The sequence below is a fragment of the Drosophila eugracilis genome, unplaced genomic scaffold (genome assembly GCF_018153835.1).
Source record: "Drosophila eugracilis isolate 14026-0451.02 unplaced genomic scaffold, ASM1815383v1 contig_649, whole genome shotgun sequence".
Lineage (NCBI taxonomy): Eukaryota > Metazoa > Arthropoda > Insecta > Diptera > Drosophilidae > Drosophila > Drosophila eugracilis.
Genome location: NW_024573535.1, coordinates 197215 through 218105, shown reverse-complemented (window position 1 = coordinate 218105; position 20891 = coordinate 197215). Strand labels below are relative to the sequence as shown.

The 20891-nt window shown below is 42.5% G+C and overlaps 4 protein-coding genes across 7 annotated transcripts; 2 read left to right on the top strand and 2 right to left on the bottom strand.

The window, feature by feature from the left end:
• Positions 1-248: 248 nt before the first annotated feature.
• On the top strand, positions 249-2468 carry LOC108103187 (CXXC-type zinc finger protein 1). The gene is made up of 4 exons (XM_017208574.2): positions 249-357; positions 410-543; positions 605-1289; positions 1348-2468. The coding sequence occupies exons 1-4, from the start codon at positions 328-330 to the stop codon at positions 2416-2418; spliced, it is 1920 nt and encodes a 639-aa protein (XP_017064063.1). The 5' UTR covers positions 249-327; the 3' UTR covers positions 2419-2468.
• Positions 2469-3609: 1141 nt separating this feature from the next.
• On the top strand, positions 3610-10577 carry LOC108103165 (extracellular signal-regulated kinase 7). Of its 2 annotated transcripts, XM_017208546.2 has the most exons (10): positions 3617-3765; positions 3819-4090; positions 4151-4327; positions 5929-6238; positions 6537-6727; positions 6792-6998; positions 7075-7221; positions 7285-7381; positions 7500-7951; positions 8900-10577. In XM_017208546.2, the coding sequence occupies exons 4-10, from the start codon at positions 6089-6091 to the stop codon at positions 10539-10541; spliced, it is 2886 nt and encodes a 961-aa protein (XP_017064035.1). In that variant the 5' UTR covers positions 3617-3765; positions 3819-4090; positions 4151-4327; positions 5929-6088; the 3' UTR covers positions 10542-10577. The 2 variants fall into 2 exon arrangements, with proteins under 2 accessions (XP_017064036.1, XP_017064035.1); XM_017208547.2 differs by lacking the exon at positions 8900-10577 and adding an exon at positions 8053-8418 and having other exon boundaries at positions 3610-4090.
• Positions 10578-10914: 337 nt separating this feature from the next.
• Positions 10915-14210, bottom strand: LOC108103166 (synembryn). The gene is made up of 2 exons (XM_017208550.2): positions 14013-14210; positions 10915-13947 (listed from the first exon to the last, which is right to left on the bottom strand). Exons 1-2 carry the CDS (start codon positions 14091-14093, stop codon positions 12301-12303), a joined length of 1728 nt encoding a protein of 575 aa, XP_017064039.1. The 5' UTR covers positions 14094-14210; the 3' UTR covers positions 10915-12300.
• A 381-nt stretch (positions 14211-14591) lies between these two features.
• On the bottom strand, positions 14592-20754 carry LOC108103167 (kelch-like protein 5). Of its 3 annotated transcripts, none has more exons than XM_017208551.2 (7): positions 20489-20753; positions 19887-20426; positions 17307-18350; positions 17041-17248; positions 16865-16987; positions 16569-16805; positions 14592-14783 (listed from the first exon to the last, which is right to left on the bottom strand). In XM_017208551.2, exons 2-7 carry the CDS (start codon positions 20144-20146, stop codon positions 14691-14693), a joined length of 1965 nt encoding a protein of 654 aa, XP_017064040.1. In that variant the 5' UTR covers positions 20147-20426; positions 20489-20753; the 3' UTR covers positions 14592-14690. The 3 variants fall into 3 exon arrangements, with proteins under 3 accessions (XP_017064040.1, XP_017064041.1, XP_017064042.1); XM_017208552.2 differs by having other exon boundaries at positions 19887-20420; XM_017208553.2 differs by lacking the exon at positions 14592-14783 and having other exon boundaries at positions 14876-16805; positions 20489-20754.
• Between the last annotated feature and the right edge of the window lie 137 nt (positions 20755-20891).

Below are 20891 nucleotides of genomic sequence, written 5' to 3'. Positions count from 1 at the left end.
GTCGATTGTAACGACTATCAATGTTCGAGTATATATTCATTTCATGTCAGTCGCATATCAATAAAATGTCCGAAAACATATTTATATAAATAATACTTTACAAACATAAGTAGTTTTTAATATATGTACAAAACGTTGAGTATATTTGAACAAAATATGTTTATATCTTTTAATTTTTTTTACAACACTCATCGATATGTCCACGACCAACTTACAGACAATTCACGATATGCGCTTCCAGTTCCACCACCATTATTAATAGTTTATTTTTTTTGGAATCCGGGACGTCAATTTGCAGGCTTGAATTCTGGGAAAGATTGAAGCGGCATGGCGGACAAACGGAAATATAAGAAAACTGTAAGTTGATTGAGATGACAATGACTGTAACTACTATTCGATCTATTTGCAGAAAGAGGAAATCCGGCGAGAAATCGCACGGGAGTTCGATTTGCCGGAGCGCAAGTCTAAGATTGCCACCATACTCAAGCAGGAAGATCAGGCATATTGCATATGTCGAACCTCCGACTGCTCGAGGTTCATGATGTGAGCCCAATGATTCTCGAGACCAAGACCATGTTGTTGATTTGATTCCGATGCTTTCCAGAGGCTGCGATGGTTGTGAGGAGTGGTACCACGGCGATTGCATTGGGATCACCGAAAAAGAGGCTAAGCACATCAAACAGTACTACTGCCGGCGCTGCAAGAAGGAGAATCCTGATCTGCAAACCATTTTCCGTCTTGTGGCCACCGAACGGACTGCGGCCTCGAATGCCGCCTCAACGAGTCTAAATGCCCCGGGCTTGGGTCCTCCAGGTGGAGGACAAGGGGGTGCAGCGATAGCACCCGGAGCAAATAATCTGCAGGTGCCGACGACGACAGGGGCTCTGAAGCGCAAGAGCAGTAATGCTCGAGAACCGAAGGCGGGCAAGCGATGCGGCACCTGCGAGGGATGCCGGCGTCCCAATTGCAATCAGTGCGATGCTTGCCGCGTCCGTGTTGGTCACAAACCGCGCTGCATATTCCGAAATTGCGTGGCCCAGGCGGGAGCAGGCACTAAAGAGGTGTCACAGAGTCAAACGGGTCCAGGCAGGAAGCGGGAGAAAGCAGCTCCAAAAGATCGCAAGGTGATGACAGGCCTGCGGGCGGCCAGCCCAGAGGTTTATCTCAACCCGGAGCTGGAAGGCACGCGACAGTGCCATGGACCCGGTTGCTGCTGCCAGGCGAGACCGCAGAGCAAGTACTGTAGCGACAAATGCGGCTTCAAATTGGCCACTAACCGCATCTTCCAGGTTTGCATTCTCAGGCCCGCTTAAGAGCATTATTTAACCACTGAAGTCTATGTTTCAGGTCCTACCGCAGCGTCTGCAGGAGTGGAATCTCACGCCATGCCGCGCCGCCGAAGAGACACGCAAGCACCTGGAAAGCATTCGAAATAAGCAGTCCACGGTGCGTTTCGCCCTCGCCGAGTTGGACCAGCGCTTTGAGGAGCTAGGTTTGATAGTGGACCGGGCCAATCGAAGCTCTATCGATACGAATGGATCACAAGACACTGCAGATGCGGAGGACGAGCAGAGTATGTACTGCATTACCTGCGGTCACGAGATTCACTCGCGAACGGCCATCAAGCACATGGAAAAGTGCTTTAACAAATACGAATCGCAGGCCAGCTTCGGGAGTATATTCCAAACGCGAATGGAAGGTAACAATATGTTTTGTGATTTCTACAACCCAGCCAGTAAGACGTACTGTAAAAGATTAAGGGTACTGTGTCCGGAGCACAGCAAGGATCCTAAGGTGAGCGACACGGATGTGTGTGGTTCACCCTTGATAAACGGGGGTTTTAATCCCTCTGGCGAATTTTGCCGGGCCCCAAAGAAGAGCTGTTTCAAGCATTACGCCTGGGAGAAAATTCGGCGTGCGGAAATCGATTTAGAACGTGTTAGGCAATGGCTCAAGCTGGACGACCTAATGGAGCAAGAGCGCATGCTGCGACAGCAGTTGTCTTCTCGGGCGAATCTTCTAGGACTGATGTTGCACTCCACCTATAATCACGAGGTGATGGACGAGCTGGTACGAAAACAGCAGGAGCATTTGGCGGAGTTTGAGAAGCAAAAGCGACGGCAGGCGCAACAGAAGCAGCTGCAAGCGCAGCATCAATTGTACCAGGAGAAGCAAAAACAGAACTTGTTACTGCAGCAGCAGCAACAACAGCAGCAGCAACAACAGCAGCAGCAGCCGCAACAACAGCAGCAGCCGCAACAACAGCAGCAGCCGCAACAACAGCAGCAGCAGCAACAACAGCAGCAGCAACAACAGCAGCAGCAGCAACAACCGCAGCTGCTGCAACAACAACAGCAGCAGCAACCAATCCAAGTTCAAAAGCAACCACAAATAATCTACCTGCAGCGAAAGCCATAGAGTTTCATTCCTCCAAACATAATAAAAATAAACAATAAACTGACATGCAATTACCCTTTTGTACGACAATCCAGTAATCTTCTTACTTACCCCACTCCGCAGGAGAAGCATACAAAAGTTCAGGTGTCGCGTTTCTCCGGGCAACCGGATAACACATTCGCCGGCTGTTGAGTTCCCGGAAAGAAGGAGGTTGCTACGCGCCTGGATCGGGGGTACGCCCATGTTTGTTATTGAAAACTAAGCATCAAATATGCATTTATTGATAGCAACCTGCCCATAAAAGGGAAAAGTTAGATTGGGCAAGCTCGCCAAAGAATATCATTCACAATGTATTTTCTGCAGATTATTTAAATTAAAATTAAGTGGTCATGTTTTAGTAAAAAATATTTACTTTAATTTATCAAGAAACAAGCAAATAATAATTTTGTAAGAACGAAAAACGTCGGAAATCCTTTTTTTTTGTTAAATATTATTTTGCTGTAGCTAAAGAAATAAAGAATTAGGTGTAAATAAATATTTTGAAAGCACTGACAACAAAAGTCGTATACAAGCGATTGATTTTGATTATACAATAGAAATGACTTGGAATGTTTCTTTAAATCATGAAATATTTAAGATTTAGGTTAAATCAACTTGACCTTTGAAACTAAATAATAGTAAAATTATAATTTATATTTAAATCGTTTTTCACCTTGCCGGTTATATATGTATAGATATAAATATATTTTTGTATCAAATCGATATTTAATAAATGACTCAAACGTTTCGAAGTTATTTGTTAATTGAATTAGCTTTATTTATACAAATTTATGACAGTGCATCCAACCCCACCGTTAATATCTGAATCGCAGGTTAAGGGTGAATGATATGCAAGGGTCCGCCAAGACACTTTATAGGAAGGCGGGGGGCAACCAATGGATACGCCAGGACCACAAAAACGATGGAAACTACGAAATGGGAATGGAAACTTAGGAGCCAGGACACCGAAGGCATGGTCGAACACAAAGAGGAAGTGCAGTCGAAATTTCAAACGAGTCTGAACGGAACGGAATTACCTTACGACTTAGTAGTCGTGGCGATTTGAGTTTATCGGTCCAGACTAACTCTCGATGCCAGTCATAGTCCGGAACTTTTCTACTTCACACACGACCCGATTCCAAAAAAAAAACACTTTTTTTTTGTATTCTATTCGAATCTTTTATTTTGTAAAATCATATCCAAAGGGTAAGAGCCGCAGATACCATCGTCATATGGCCTCATCCTTCCCCGATCTTTATCTATGTCGATTCGATAAATGTACATTTTCAATTCCAATCAAATCTGTGCAAATTAAGACGCGCGTGGACCGTGAGTGAGACATTTAAATTTTCAAGTCGCGGCAGCTTATTCCAAAAACTAAGGCACGACAAACACAACAAAGGCCAAACAAGAATCCAGCGACCACGTAAATTATCAAAAATTCAAGGACTATTTGAAGAGTCGACAGTGGAAAGCCCTAAAGAACGAAGGAGAGAATAATATCGTTTGGTAGAAACGAAAACCTGAACGGGATCAGTTAGAAAAGGACTATCGTGAGGCATAATTGTTCGCGTTTCGATTTCTGTGTTCCATGTTTAAGGTCCTGAACTGCTTCTCGAATAACTTCGAGGACAGCTCACCATATTGACTGCAGGTTAGTTCGAGGACTATTTCGAAAATATATGTATAATTCAAAACCCTAATACCTTTACAGTTCTGGTTACATCTTGTGATTCGCATTACGTTCGTTATTATATATATATTTTTTATTTTTATTGTGCAAATTGCCAGTTGACTTTCAATCCCACACATATCCATCAAGTTCCCGGGTCTCTTCGTTTCCTAGTTAGCCACCATCCAACGTATCCTACCAATCTGCCTTCTTTTACGGGTAAGTGATGTGCTCCACTTCAAAACTTTTGTGCCAGATTCAATCGCGCCGTTTTGGCTGTTGTTTTTGGGGATACACTAGCTAACAAACAGTTACATACATATGTATGTATAGTGTAAATATTTAATTACCATGTAATGCTACGAATCTATGTATCATTCTATCTAAAATGTATATAATATTGATTAAGGTATCAATCATAAATAACTCTAAAATTTATAACTATTAACTGAGTCGTTTATGGCTTAAGCAAGTTGCATTTGCGCTCTCTTTGCTCCATTTTATTTTAAAACAGGGTTAAATTTCATGGAGCATTGCATTTAAGATGCAATTTGCCACGATCTTTGTTGCTCTGTGTTGCCCTTTGCCATATGAGTGTACTTGTGCCTATTTATTTGTTAAACAAATTCATTTGCCAAGTTTTGTTGGTGATTTTCGTTCAGTAGATTGCATGCCGTGTATTTCCATTTGATTGTTTTGCGGCGTTTCTTCCAGCAACAACAATAACTGAAGTAGGCAAAGTAACAGTAATACAGTAAGGACCCCAGTGAATGGATCTTTTATTCTATATATGTATGTATATATATTAGCTTTAGTAGAAGGGAACCCATTCGTTTTTAGTATTACTAATTACTATTAGCAACTTATTCAAGAAAAAAGGAAAAACAATAGTTATACTCTGAATTTGGCCTTGAACCTTGCATAGGCAATTGAAACACCAAAGATGTTTTATATTTAATGTTATTCTAAATTGAGAATATTATCAGCTACGGTAAAAAATATTTTTCGTTTCCCTTGCAAAGTTCTGAATGTTGCAGCTCTTATGATTAATTAACTAAGATAAGAAGAATACAAATTGTTTTGACTGGTTAACACCATCGAGCACTCACTGTGACAACGAGAACCGTTACATGACGTTGCCCTGGGCACTTGAGGGTCCACTGTAGACTTTGCCAGGCCATCCAATTGGGGCTCTCGTTTTCGCTTTCGCCTTCTCCCCGATCGATCTAACAATAATTCAGTTTCAATCAGGTCCGCCTCGCGATTTATTTATTCGTTTGCTATTTTTTTCTCGCTTTTTATTTGTGCTCCCGTTATGGCCGTTGTTCCGTTTCCGGTGCATTTGCATGCAGAGCGAGAAAACCATGATCCTTTCTTGCCAAATTATCCCAAAAACCGATCATAACTGAAATCATAGGTTATGTTTCTTAAATGTAATAATCTTATTGTAAGCTCATTTATTAAAATAAACTTTTGTTTATTTAGTTAAACGACAACAGTTGTACAGTAATTATAATTGGTTTAATAAATACAAGAACGTTTTTAAATATTTATTTAAGTAAAATTATTTTAGTTTTTAGCTAATTTATCTGTTTTTTCTCTGTGGAGTTTTGCATTGTTTTTGTTGTCGTTTATTTTTATTTTACATACTTGATGCCGTTTGCATATGGGAGCGAGCACGCGAGGACGAGAGCCCCAGATGCTCCAGTTGGAGCCGCAAAACCACTCGGGCGCCACTGCCACGCGCAACAGCAACAGCCACATTGGATGCCAGCTAACCACAACTATACACAACATCTATTCCATCCCATCCTTCACAGTGAAGCTGCGTTGTGATCGATCTTCTGAGGCCTTGTGCGCCAATCCTGATAACTGGTGATGTTAGAGATTCAACCTGCGACATCCAATCGGAGCGAACGGCAAAGCCAATTGTGATCTTGCAGGTTATAGACACCTTAAAGCTGGCTTAGAAATCCCAGCATGATAGCCAGTGTCAGGGCGCACATACCTTACACGGATAACAAAGAGAATAAGGAGAATTCTATGGCTAGCCAAGCTACAAATCCCGCTCAAGAGCGTCGCATCCATGAGCTGGACCAAAATGTGGAGAGCATCTTCGAAATACGAAAGGTAAGTCTGTTTTAAGTCTTGAAGATGTTTAATTTTGAATAGATTTTAGTTACCTTTTTTCAAAATTATGCGTATTTAGTCCTTATCCGCAAAATGTTTGCAATTTTAAGTCAGTTTCTTCATATATTTTATATATTTCAAAAAACTAAGTTTTTGAAACTTTCCTAAGCAAACAATTAAAATAGAAATGTTCTTCGATAGTGGACATATTTAATTTCTAAGCACTGGTCAGATTTGATACCTTTTGAGGCTCTGATTTTGACTCCTTTCTAACTCCTATGATACACCATTTTCTCAGCGCTTGGGAAAAGGGGCTTATGGAATAGTTTGGAAGGCCATAGATAAGCGACACAAGGAAACGGTGGCCCTGAAGAAGATATTTGATGCGTTCCGAGATGATACCGATGCCCAGCGCACATACCGCGAGGTGATATTCCTTCGAGCCTTCCGCCACCATCCCAACATTATCCGACTGTTAGATGTCTATAAGTGGGTCCATTGCATCCTATTCTCTTTCACAAGAACTTATCATTACTATGTATATTTCCTGCAGGGCTGGAAATAATTTGGATTTTTATTTAGTGTTCGAGTTTATGGAAAGTGACCTGCATAACGTGATTAAGAAGGGCGATGTGCTTAAGGACATTCACAAGAGATTTGTCATGTACCAGCTGATTAATGCCATCAAATACATGCACTCGGGCAATGTCATCCACAGGGATCTAAAGCCCAGCAACATACTGATTGACAGTAAATGCAGGTGATATATAGATAAATTCCACTTAGTTTTATAGTCGATAAATATATTTCAAATATTTCCAATTATCTTCTCAAAGACTCAAAGTAGCCGACTTTGGGCTGGCACGTACACTGTTCACGAAGCGCAAGAACGAAATGGATGATATGGACAATGATGGCATGTTGACGGACTATGTGGCCACGCGTTGGTATCGAGCACCCGAAATCCTGGTGGCTAGTCGCAAGTGAGTTTAACTCCAGCTCTCCTGCCTGTGAATATTTTATAATTTTCATTTTTACTTTACCAGTTATACCAAAGGCATTGATATGTGGGGACTGGGCTGTGTCCTGGGCGAGATGATAAGGCAGAAACCACTTTTCCAAGGCACTAGCACCATCAATCAGGTATACAAATTTTGTTATATGTTTGTGTAATATTATAGTAAAATCTGGTAAGACTTTTTATTCGAACACTATTTCTCTCGAAAAATAAATACTTCGATTGACTTCTACTTGGTTATAGATTGAGAAAATCGTGTCGGCCCTGCCGGATGTGACCCAGCGGGACATCGATTCGATCGGACCTAGCTTCGGGACTGTCCTGTTAAGCAAGAAGATCCATCGCGATCGCCGCTATTCGTTGGACGAGATGTTGAGGAACTGCTGTGACGACGCCATATCACTGGTGAAGTCCCTCTTGGTTTTGAATCCCCATGGAAGGCTGACAGCCAAGGCGGCCATTCAGCATTCGTATGTGAGTCGCTTCAAGACCGCCTCCGCGGACATGGAACTTCGGGTGGACATCCATCCGCCGCTGAAGGACGATGTGCGCTATGGGGTGGACCAGTATCGCAGCAACCTTTACGATATGATTGGCCGGGAATCGAGGAGCAGTGCCCGTACTGTGAGCACTAGCACACCCTCCACTAATCGGGAGAACCCAACGAATCCGCCGCGAGTCGTATCGCGAACCAGGTGAGTTGCTCAGGGAAATTGGGCTGGGTTTGGCCGATTGTTGGTGGTGTTGTTTGGGGAGGGCTGGTGGAGCTTCTCTAGCTGCTCGTACCCTCTTCCAGGTACCGTCGTCCCTAGCATAGGCGTGCCACCTCCACGGCGAACGCCACATCCATTCTTCGACAACAGGACACATCAAAGGAGCGCGAAGACTCAATGGAGTCAACGGCTGTTCAGCCCAAATTAAAGGAGCGACTGCATCGTTCCAGGCATCGACAGCCGCATCCCAGGCGTTTCAATCAGCAGCAAAGTCAATAATTAGCATAACATTTATCATCTTTACATTATTCCCTTAGCAACTCTTAGCTAGGATATTAGTTTATCCACTTGCACTTTCTGGGATGGTTTGAACACTTTAAATACTTGATTCATAATTTTTGTAACTAGACTAGGCTACTCACTAAATTGTCATGAAGGACCAGTGAAACATAGGAATTAAATTTATATCTTAAATTTTTAGTTGTATAATAAATATAAATATCAAAAATTATAATAAAATGTTATATTAGGGTTCTCAAGTTTATAAGGTAATGCTCGTCTAAGAAAAGAATAATGATAATGGTTTGAAAGAAACACTATTTAAGATATTCATTTACATTTCTTACATTAATTAACTTATTATCTGAAAGCTTTAAGCATTGTAAAATCAGAAACCTAAAAATAATATCTATTTTTTTGAAATTAACGATAAATTTTATATTGATACGGGGCGTTTCCAAAATCATTTAAAATACTTTTAATATGTAATTTTTGAAATTTGTTTTTTTTTTTTAACAACTAAAGTTTCATAAAAGTAAAGCTTACAAATTAGGTCTTTATACCAAACCCAAGCGTACACCCCACTTTTGTGATACAACCTTCCTGCCAGGAGAATCATCTGTGCTCAACTCATCCTAATCCTTCCCCCAGGACATTGAGTGCCAAACCGACGGACCACGTCGAGAGAACTAAAGACCTGCCCACCTTCGAAGAGAGCACCGTGTCGCGCGCAATCACCCAACAGCCGAGGCAGGCTCAACGCGTGACCCCGTCTGACTCGATCCTGCAGAAGTATCGTTCTCCATCAACGGATGTTACCCTGACCCGTACAGAGCAGGTAGTTTCAAAACCAGCTGCCCCTGTCCCTCCACAGGTAAAATACATAGAAAGGCGTTGGACCAAAAATCAGCAACGCAGTGTGGCACTGCAACGGGAATATGAGGCCTTGGTGGCTAAAGATCTGCCAAAGCCCCCCCCTAAGAAGAAAGTCCCTTGGCAATCGCAGGCCCAGGTTCAGGAAAAGTTTCATGCTGAGGCAAAGGCTCATGTTGAGGCTCTGCTCAAGGCTCAGAGGAGCTCTTTTGATGATTCCGCGAGAGTAGCTCAGGTACCCCAAACTCAGTCGTCCCAGGAGCTTCCGGTTCAAAAGAATCCGTCTGAACGCAAGATAAGCGGGGAAAAGAAGTCAAAAACAAAAACTAAGATAGAGCTCAAAACCAACGCAATTCCTGCTCCCAAGAAAAACAAGCTGCCCACAACCGCTGATAGGATGCAGCGACGCCGACTGGAGGTCAGAGTGCAGCAGGAGATCCTCCAAATGCAGAAAAAGGACCTTGAGCTAAGGGATATGCAACGTAAACGCATGGCCGACAATCTTTTTTTGATGAAAAAAGAGCACGATCGGCTTGAGGATTTGGCTGAGCAGGAGGCGGAGGCCAAGGCCTTTAGAGAGATCGCACGGAAGGTGAAGAAGCTCAACCAGAAGAAGAATGAAAAGGAGGAGAGGGAGTCGGGGCCGGAGGTGCAAGAAGCGAACTCAAATGTTTTCTATTATAGCGAAAGCGTATGCTATCGCCGAAGGGTCAATCATCTGGAGGCCGAAATGGCTAAGTGTAAGGAGCAGCTGGTGAACTTCGTCCAGGAACACCGGGATCTGCTGAAGCATGGAAAATTGCGCTACCACTTCAGGAAGCTTCATACAAAGGAAGATGAGAAGAAGAAGGAATGGGATGGCAAGCCCTTGCCGGAGGGCAGCGGAGATCCCGGCTCCCAGTCGTACGAACAATTCCGCCGGGAGCAACGCATACAAAGGCAGCGACAACTTCAGGAGTTTCTGTCCCGTGACGACACCAATGAGTTCGATATTCCTGATCTGACGAATGTTTACGGAGCTCGGTGCTATCACTTTCAGACACCACTCCTTTCGAGTAGAAACTCGTCCCCGACTAGCGGGCGACGCGAGTCAGGTTCGGACCAATCCCTGGAACAAGATTATTCCCATAAGTATGCCAAATACTTTCCCAAATACACAAAGCTGGATGAAGATCGGAGACAACAGGAGGACCCGGAGCAGCATACAGAGAAGGCCCGAGGGCTGGAGGAGCGGCGCAAGTGGCAAGAGCGCCTGAAGGCCCAGTTGAAGGCCAGCCAGAAGCAGCATGACGCCCTAGGACTTCACCACAAGGTGCATCATCATCATCACCATCAGGCGGCCAGCGGACCACGCTACGACCCAATGCGACTGAGGGAGGGCGACATCCAGGAAGCGAACTTCTCTCACGGAATCAACTGAATAATAAAGTATTTGTCCTAGTCTTGACGAAATTTATATGAATGTGCATTAGTCAATGTTTGATATAAACGGAGAAGGATATTTCTGCCGAGTTATATAGACCTTCAAGTGAGATTATAAGAAAAGATTATTATCGTCCAGATATAAAACTCCCTATACAAGCTATAGTCAGAAAGTCTTTTCAATATTAATAATTCACTTAATAATTTACTGTTCATCTGTAATCATTTTTAAGCTCAGCTTTACTTCAAAGTGATCTATAGGGATATATGTTCATATGTAATAGGCTGAAAGTTGAAGATTTTTTTTTTCTTGTTTATTATAACATTTTTCCCTAGATCCAGTACTTCAAAAAATGATCTTCGATATATTTCATGTTTCAATTTAACCTTCGTTTACTAGATTAATTATCCACATAACCATAACATTAACAATGTTATTATATATTTCCGATAAAGAAATAGTCATTTTTGAGTCATCGACCCTATTGAGTATGAAAATAGATAATTCTTTTGATTTAGCAAGACTTTGATTTATTGTTAAGCTTAGGATAGACGCACATTAAGACTCGCACACACATCAACGGCAACAAATATTACTATGTTTTGATGTACATATATGTATGTTATTAGATCTTCTATAGCTATACCAAATTGAACACAATAAAGCTCTATATAGGATTTCCTGTATAAAGATCAAAGACACGTGACTTTTAAAAAGTTTTGGAATCGTTCCTTTACCCCATACTTCGGAATTTACAACATAGAATAGTATCAACAATATGGAAACTAAAACCCACAAAGAACTGGGATTCAAGTACGTCTCACTTGCGTCTGTCATAGATAGACTTTGTAGTAAGTTTAGTTAGTTCCTAGAGTTACATACAAACATGCAACATTTATATTATAAAAGCTGGGAGTGAAATAGGTCTTATAAGCCATTTCCCAGCTACGCGAATCTGTATAAGAGCTTTTTATGGGAGCCCAAATCTAGATCATAAGTGTATAATTTGAATTTTTATAAGTACATGCACTTAATTATTACAAAGATTAGTCAAATTTGTCTATCTGTCGATCAATGCGAGATCGTGTGTATATATAAAAGAATTCAGTTTTGGTTTCTTTTCGTTTCTGTTGAACTGTTCCCCACTTCCAATTTCATAAAATTGGAAGACCCCAACGATTGTTTTGCATTTAGTTATCGATTCAAGCGGTACGTTATCTATGGTTTGAGATGCCATGGTATCAACTCCAAATGCCCATACAAATCACATGCAAAACTAAATGACAACAAAATGCAAAAACTCTACAAAAGTACAAATTTCCACTAGTGTAATTAATTATAAAAGTAAAAAAAAAAAGAAGTTCTACAAATGATTCGATTATAATGATTTTAGCTAACTCTAATAATAATAGTTTGCTACAACATTTAGATGAAAGCTGTATCAATATCGGTTAAAATGATTAAATACTTATAGCATGGCACTAAAATCAAACCCATAACTTTTCATTTTCGGATAACAACATGTAGGATCATGGGTGTTCTCGGAGCAATGTTATAAAAAAAATTATTTGACTGAACTCAGTAATTTGACATTTGTTTTCAGAGACAATAACAATTAGGTGATAATAAGCATTTCAGCTTTTGGAACACATTCAAATCCGAGTGTTAACCTATTGAATAAATGCAAAGTTTAGAGTGATTATTTGGTAGCTTTTTGGAAGTTGTGCCATAGCAGTTCCACGGATAAATTTCAGGTTTAAGTTTTTCGCTTTTGGTCGAGCTGTTGCTGCGGTAACTCCTCCTGCAGCTGAAGGATGTGCTCCAGTGGCTGCGGCCGCCCATCTCTATCAATTAGCGCCGGCTTAACGATTCCGCCCTGGCGCAGCTGCTCGATGAGATTGACCAGCTGCATAGCCTCGTATTCTTTCTGCTCCTCGCTTATCTCGTCCAAATGTGACCTGCCGCGCGGCTCCACGCAACCCAGCACGGGATTGATGCCCTGCTGCTGCTGCTTGTACTCTTCGGTGTCGCTGTCTTCACTGTCGGATGAGTAGTCTGCACCCTCCACCCTTCGGCAATCGAGTATGCCCCGCTTGGCGAACAGCCCAGCTGCGTTTCCATATCCCGTATACTTAATCATCCGTCCGACGTCTTCTTTGCACAGTACAAAAAGCAACTCGGCAGACAGATCCCTCAGGATCATGGCGGGCAGTGTAAGGAACCGACACAGATGATTACGCAGCTCCTGGCCAATCTCAGGCCGCTGGCTAACGTCACGGAGCGGCGGCAGAATCTCCTGCCGCAGATAGTGACGCATCACTCGATCGCTGCGGGCACATTTCACCAATACGGTCAGAACTGGCGAGAGCAACTCATGCGAGCTGGCTTCGGCCTCCTGTTGGGCCAGCGATTGTCGAAGATAACGAAGTAGCACGTCCAGACTACGGACATTGCGCTTCTCAAAGCACAGCGAGCAGCATTTGCGCGGCTTGGCTTTGGCTCCAGCTTCCGTATCTTTCTCTCCGTCCTTCTCCTTGTCCTGCTCCCTTTCTTTGAGGGACTCAATCTCAGCATTGGAGCAGCGCAGGGTAAGTTCGGTGAGACAGCTGCCTGAGATGTTGGTCAGCAGATTGATGGCATGTGTGACCACGGCACGATCCTTGTCTGTGGCCATATCGCCAAAACGCAGAAGCAACTCCCTGAGCACACCTGTCAAATGCAAGCTCTGGATCTCATACTCATTGGGACTCTTATCCGGAGCACTGGTAACATTAAACATCACTTTAAGCAGCTCGCAGATGATGTTTAGCTGCTCGTCGCCGACGGAATCCTCGCCCAGCTTGTCGTCCAGCCACTTGGTCATATAGGTCAGGCCATTCAGATCGATTTGAAGGCGCGACCGAGCCGCGGGCTCTAAAGCAGTAAGCAGAAAAAGAAGCTTCATATCGTAGTACTCTAGGGCGCAGGGATGCCGCATCGAGGACGCCACTCGCTTGAGAATCGCATCGAGGCAGTGTTGTCGCAGGCACTGACGCCTGCAGTCAGAATTCTGGTAAACCAAATTGCACAGACATTTCAGTGCCTCGGCTATCACCTCCGATTGGGCCTGACTGGGCTCCAGTTGGGGCTCCTGGCGCTCCTGTTGCTTCAGCTCGTCTGGTGTGGCAGGCAGCTTGAGTGAGCTCGCCTCAATCCTGGCTAGTTTTAGTAAAGTGTTAACCTCGTGTTCGATGTAGTTTGTCTGCAGGCTGAACTCGTCTCGCGTGAGAATTCTCACCGTGTTCAGACACTGCGTATGCAGATGGCTCAGTTTCTGGTCCTCCAAGATGCCAAAGATGGCCAACCACAGCTCGTGCCATTGGTTATCCGTGCGAAAGCTGTCGAAGACTAGCAGATCTGCATTCTAAAACGGAAGGGAGGGGCTTGAATCATAGCGAATCTTCTGGAGATTCCCATCACAATACTCACCTTCGTGTTAAATTCGCTCAAGATGGCGGGAATGTGGTCCGCCTCCTTGGCCTCCAGTCGTTTCAAGTGCTCCGATTCCATGTCGCCAACGATGGCCCTTCACAGCTGTCGTTGATAGTTCCTTTTAGGTCCTTTAACTTAATTTAATTAGTTTTTTAATTTTTACCAGTGTGACCGCGTCTTGGTCGATGATATATACCACACGGTGTTGCCAGAGATCTGCACTATCGTGAGCCAACTATCGTTTAGTATCCCTACGCCATTATTAAAAAATTTAAAAAACAAAAAAGTTTTGCAAATCGGCAAATAGTGCCTTTAAAGTGTTTAAAACCTACAACAAACAAACAGCAAATTAGCTTAAATTTAAAACACATTTTAAAATATTGTCCACTGTTTACCATTAAAATCATATTACTTTCAATGTTCAATTTCCAACTGCAGAGAAATAACCGTTTTATTTTCGCTTTTATTACAAAAAATACATATCCGGTGTATAAATTTATGCAGTGTATGTTTTGTGTAAAAATATATATATATGTGTATATATAAAATAATACGTAATATTTGGATTCTTTTTTTTTGTTTTGTTTTGTTAATTTCTTATGTTTTTTCGTAGCTTGGCTTAAATGTTTATATAGTATAGAGTTTGTTTTATTTGTTGTCTTGTCTGTCTTGCATTTACATGTTATAGTAGTCGACAAACTCGACAGATCTGGGACGCCTATTATAGCAGATTAGATCCAATCTCACTGGCTTCCACTTCTTCTTTTTCTTTATTTTTAAATGCAATCAAAGGGAAATGGGAAAAGAAGAAAGAAAGAAATAAAGATAATAAACAATTAGAAATAAATGTTCGCTGTACGCACACACACATCTAGTATTTACTAAATAATATCGGTACAAAATGACGATGCAGAAGTCGAAATTTAATCATTCCATGGAATATTTACGTATTCACTAACTAAAACTAAGCATTGTTTTTGATTTTTGTTTTTCCAAAACGGCTTCGCACACTTCACATGCAAAAATGAACAATTTTTGTTTTTTGAAAATTTTGGCTTGGCGCAGTCTTATCTAGGATATAATGATTTATGTGGAATGTAGGCCCGTCACCGGCGCGAGCGAGATGGCATGCAGAGTGTGAAGCGTACGACACCATGTGGAGAGTGAGTGGGATGGAGAATGATTAAAATCTAGAGGATCGTGAAAAATACGTTGGTTAATTACAGCTAAGGATTGATTTTTAGCTTGGAAGCCTCGCAACATGCGCTCCTTAAAACCTATGAGATTTATCTGGATCTTTGTTAATTTGTTTTGTTTAATTCACTTATTTTTAGTTTCACTTATTATCAGCCGAAAAGTGCGGGATTTGCTGGAAATACTGGGTACTGGGTAACTGGGTGTGTGGAAAGTGGGTGAATTCTGGGTGTATGCCATACCACAAGGAATCATGTCAGAACACAGACGAGAGCGAGGCGAAGGTGAGCTGCATTTTCAAACTTTCCGGGTTAAGGAACACGAGCAACAACCACGAGCGGCTCACAGCAACAGTAACAACAACTACTATAAAATTTGGTGCAGTGTTCTTTCGCTAAGTGCATCGCTTCTAGGCTAAAATGCAGCTACTTTTAAAACTACCATCGATGTTTTTCGTAAGAAATCTAATACATCGTTGAAAATCTTGAGTTTTTTGACATTTCTTTCCCTATTTCAATGGAAATATTTTTGTTTTAAAATATAATATAACATGCAATAACAATATTAACTCAAAAGAAAACCCTGTGGTCGATTACTTTTTTTGTTTTTAAAATACTAGACAAATTAAAAACAACTTGGCCTTCACTTTCTACTTCTGTTTAAATTGACCATGCTAAACCGCTTAATTTGAATTTCTTAATAACTCGATTGATTGTTTGATTGATATACATGATTGATATGTAATGTGTCGAAAAATATAGACCGAATACTACATACATACATACTGCTCTAGCTTGAATCGAAAGTTTCTTGATTTAAATACGGACGAACAGAAGGCTATTGACCTGATTGAGATTATAAATACTAAATAAGGTCTATACCGCTTTCTTTTACATATTACATATTTATCAATAAATAAAATATATTAATTTTTATACCCCCTTTTTACAAGTTATTCGTGTAAATACTTTGCATTTACATAATTACAATTATTGTTTGTAAACGTGGAATGCTATGTTTAAGTTTAAATTCATGCACAAGACTTAAGTGGCAGCTCATCTATCTACCAACATATTAAAAAAAAGAAGTAATATTAAATGGAATTCATAAAGGTCTAGAATAATACATATGTGAATTAGTTCTCAAGTGTAAAATGTTGTACATTTTCATTATGTAAAGATCCAACCAACATATTGAAATCTAAAGAATTGAATTCTACTAATAACGTACAAATTTGGCTGGGTAGTAAATGCAAATCGGTCCAAAAAAGTTATCCTATTACCCCAAAATCTAGGCCCACTAGCGATGCATTTAACGAGCCTACACTGCAACCGAAAGTGGAATGGGTTTAGACTAAACTGTAGCACTGGCCGCCGGCTGTTGGGCCGCCGGCGGTATGACATTGGGGATGGCCACCACGCAGGCGCCGGCCCTCGCGAAAGCCATTGGCGCCAGTTCGTTCCATCCATTGCGCACCGGATCGTACTCCTCCACGCTCTTCAGCGCGTGAGTGCCATCGTAGCCACCGACGACGATCAGGCGATCGCCCAACAGGGCACAGCCAATCGCATCCCGGCCCAAGGCCAGCGAGCAGATCTGTGGGATAAGAAGTATTAGAATTCAAGAGATGGATTCCCATCCCAATTTCTGCTCACCAGTGTCCAAGTATCGGTAGCTGGATCGTAGCGTTCAACAGTCTCCGTGCGGCAGACCATCGGATTACTGGCTGGACAATCGTGCCCGCCCAGGGCGTATAGGAAACCATTGGCCACCGTCACCTAGTAAGTAAGAGAATTAATATAGAAGATACAAATTATCCTAAGACACTTACGCCCACACCGCCGCGACGCCTGTTCATCGGCGCCAGAAGGCTCCATTTGTTGGTGTGTGGATCATAGCACTCGATGGAGCGGTGGCAGACGGAACCATCCCGTCCGCCAACCGCATACAGGCGACCGCCAAGAACAGCTACGCCTGCGGTGGACCGCATCGAAGACATGGGCGCTACATAGCTCCATGTACGTGCAATAGGATCCCATCTAGAAAAGCATTAATTATATTAATAATATTATTAGCTTTCATTTCTTGTATTCTCACCTCTCCACGGTGTTTAGGTAGCTCCAACCGTCGTGTCCACCCACCGCATAGAGTGGTCCCTCCAGCACCGCCACGCCCAGTCCATGGCGGGGCGTGGCCATGGCATTGATAGGCGCCCAGGCCATTGTATTCAGGTCCAAACTCTCCACGGTGTTTAGGGTCTTAAGCCCGTCGCGTCCGCCAACGAGGATTAGCTTATCCTCCATGACAGCGGCGCCAAACTGCAAACGACGACCAGTCATATGCTTCCATGGTGTCCATTTATCCAATCTTGGGCAGTAGCTCTCAATGCTAATGGCGCGCTTATGGGCATCCATTCCGCCGACGGCCAGCAGGCGGCCCACTGTGGATTTTCGCGGCGTGGTCCTTTCAGTAGTTATCCGAGATCTTCGCTCGGGCATTAGGTGCCACTTGAAGGCCTCCATGACCAGCTGTTGGCACTCATTGGCATTGCACACGTTCTCCACGTGATCCATTATGAACGCGGGCTGTAGGAGAGGCAGTCGAACCAGGGCCAAAAGTCCCGGGATATGTTGCTCACGAGCAGTGGAATCGTGGCGCACCCACGACATCAGACTGTGAAAGACATCCTGCTCCGAGGGAACATTGAGATCATCGCTGCACAGCAGCTTGCCCAACTGATCAGCGTTAAGTTGAAAAAACTCCTGGTTCTGACACACCTGCATGAAGTACTGGCAGGTATAGGCCTGCGCCAGTCGCAGCAATGTTGTGCAGCTCTGTTGCTCCGCAAAGAACGCAAACCCGAGGCAGTTGGATGGATGAAGCTGGCGGGCCAGGAAGTTGCAGCACGCAGTGACGACGGCATTTAGCTGTAGCAAACAGGCGGTGGCTAGCAGCGTCTCCACGGTGTCCTCGCGCATCTCGATGAATCCTGTGTAGCAATACTGGACCAGCAGATGCAGTGCATCCCCGTGCACCTCGCCGAGGGTAACCTCTTGCTCCTTGGTCTCGCGCAGCGATCCCGTGAACATGGCCGAGAAGTAAGCACTTGACGCCGATAGCACTAGGCGATGGGCAGGTACTCTGAAAGTTTAGAACAAAGTTGATTGTTTATTATTGTTTAATTTGGGAAATATTTACAACATGTGTAATTTATATATTTTGTTTTATATTTTATAACATTTTGCTCTGTGTGTAATCGAAAAAAATCGTTTACATACATATATCGCATTGCAATTTTGACACTATTATAGTGACCGCAACTGTAAGTTGGTGGGTTCTTTTCCCTTTGTTTACCATGGCACAGATCGACAGGTTTTCACGATCCAAAACCGGTTAAGTGCAGCGAGCGGGTGAAGAAATCAAATAAAGCTGCAACTCTCGGATCGCAAATCGTTATATCTATATCTTTCTATGCTGCAGTTGTTGTTGGCTCTCGGTCTTCGTCTTTGTTTTCTGAGATGGATATTTCCTTCTCTGTCGCGTTGCATTGCAATTGTTCGGCGAACAGAAAAAAACATATATAGATGAGGACTCTTTTTCTCTTTCTCGCTCCCGAGTCGCTCTTTTAAGCTCACAATTGGGATCTCTTCTCCTCTCTCTATTTCTGCACTGTTGCAAAAAAAGTTCACAGCTACGGTCGAAAAGGTAGCACATTATGTTTACAGTAACAGGATCGAAAAGGAAATGATTGAAATCATTTACGAGTTCAATCAATTTTTCAATTAGTTTATCCAAGCTGATATTATTATGAATGTGGTATACAAATAAGCGTTCTTATCGGAATATCTGTTGATAAGCGAGACCAATTGCAAATGGCTCTGTCATCAACGAAAATGTAATTACAAACAATTTAATAGTAAACGCTGGCAAGTAAATTTTCCTGTGGGTTTAAAATGGCAATAAAAACTGAATGTGTATTACATTTCTCTTTAATTGCTTACTGGTTATATATTATTCCTGGCAAATTGGTTTAATCCTTATTAAACAAAATATAAATAATGTAAACATAGATCATTTGGATTTGGGTAATCAAATAAAGAAAAAGTTGCTTTACAACAATAGGAATGTTTTTTAAGAAAGATTGATCATAATTGAAACATTTGTGCAAATATAATTTTATTGCTTGGCTTTAAAGCTATAAGACCAGCTGTATTTGCATTTCTGATGGTTTCTTGAAAGCTAGTATTTTGACCGCAGCTGCATTTCCTGGATCTGCGTAGTGCTATTGTCTTGTTCACCACTGTGCTCCGTGTGTGCGTGTGAGTGTTACTGTTGAAATTGCGTTGGGGACAACAATACAGCAAAGAGAGCAGACAAAGAACCCAAGTGAAGGTCAGCTGGGGAAGGGGAATGGGATTGGGGATGGGGTAAAGAGGAGCGGGTAAGAATCGCTAATGAACTTTCCAATTTGAAATGCCATATTCCATTCCTTTGTCTCCGTATGAAGGGAATGGAAATTGGCGATCAAGAAAGATGTTCCACGCAGTAGAAAGCTTGCTTTCCATACCAGCGATTGGGACTAGGAATACGAATTGGGGAATGCAAGTTCCAAGAGCGCAGGAATCAGAGTTCCAGCTGTTGGGGGACAATGAAATTGGTAATTCCACAGATACTAACCTTTTGCCATCGATTCCAGCGATGAGGACAACATCGCAAAGCTGCTGACTATCTACATAGAGCTGCATCCGCTTGAGGATATTATCCGCATGGTCACGGCACCGGAAGAACTCGTCCTGGCTCCCCGCTGAGTTTAGGCTGCCCAGGCTGTAATCCCGCGAAAGGGATTCCAAAGTGTTGTCCGCCATCATTGAGATATGTCCAGATGTGGAGGCCGTGGAGTCCCGACTGGGGCTCTCCTTCTGGTTAACCGCCGACATGGTTGTGCTGTGCGCTCCTTTCCAGTCCAGCGATTTGTTGTTATTTCTTTAGCGAGACGTCTGCATCAGAGCACTGGCTAGAAGCTACTGGCTGGCGGATCGTGGATCGGTGGGGCCAGTGGAAGGAGGGGCCAACGGTAATTTGCAACAAAGAACGTTGCGTCTTGCCTCAGTTCGTGTGTGTGCTTGTGTTTATGTTGGTGTCGCCTCCGCTCTCTCTTTCTGTATTCCTCTCTTTAAATCATTTCAATTGGCCGGGAATTGCGTGCTGGATCTGTAACTGTAAATCGCTTATCAAGCTGCGCCCGTGTGCGTGTTTAGTTTATATGTTTATATACGAACCTGTTCCAGTTTTCACTTCCGAAATATTTTTAGTTTTGAATTTTTCAGTTTTTACATCTGAAAAATCATTACAAAGTTTTAATCACATTCCATGGTGCTAATTGTGCATTGTTGCCTTTTCAAATTTCATATTATCAAAATTCTCGACTTTATAATCATTATTTTGAAATCGGAAGCAATTGTAGCGAATTTACTTCCGAATGAAAACTGGAACAAGACAGATACAAATCACTCAGCTGTTGTGTCTAGCTTTGGTCACATTTAGTTATTTACACCGCAGTGTGGCCATCCTGCCGCCCACGAAAATGCACTTAAACATACTGAAAACATCCAAAAACTTCATTAATAAATTATTTTCAAAGGGGATTCCCAATATTGAGAATTTCAGAGATGGAACCCCAAA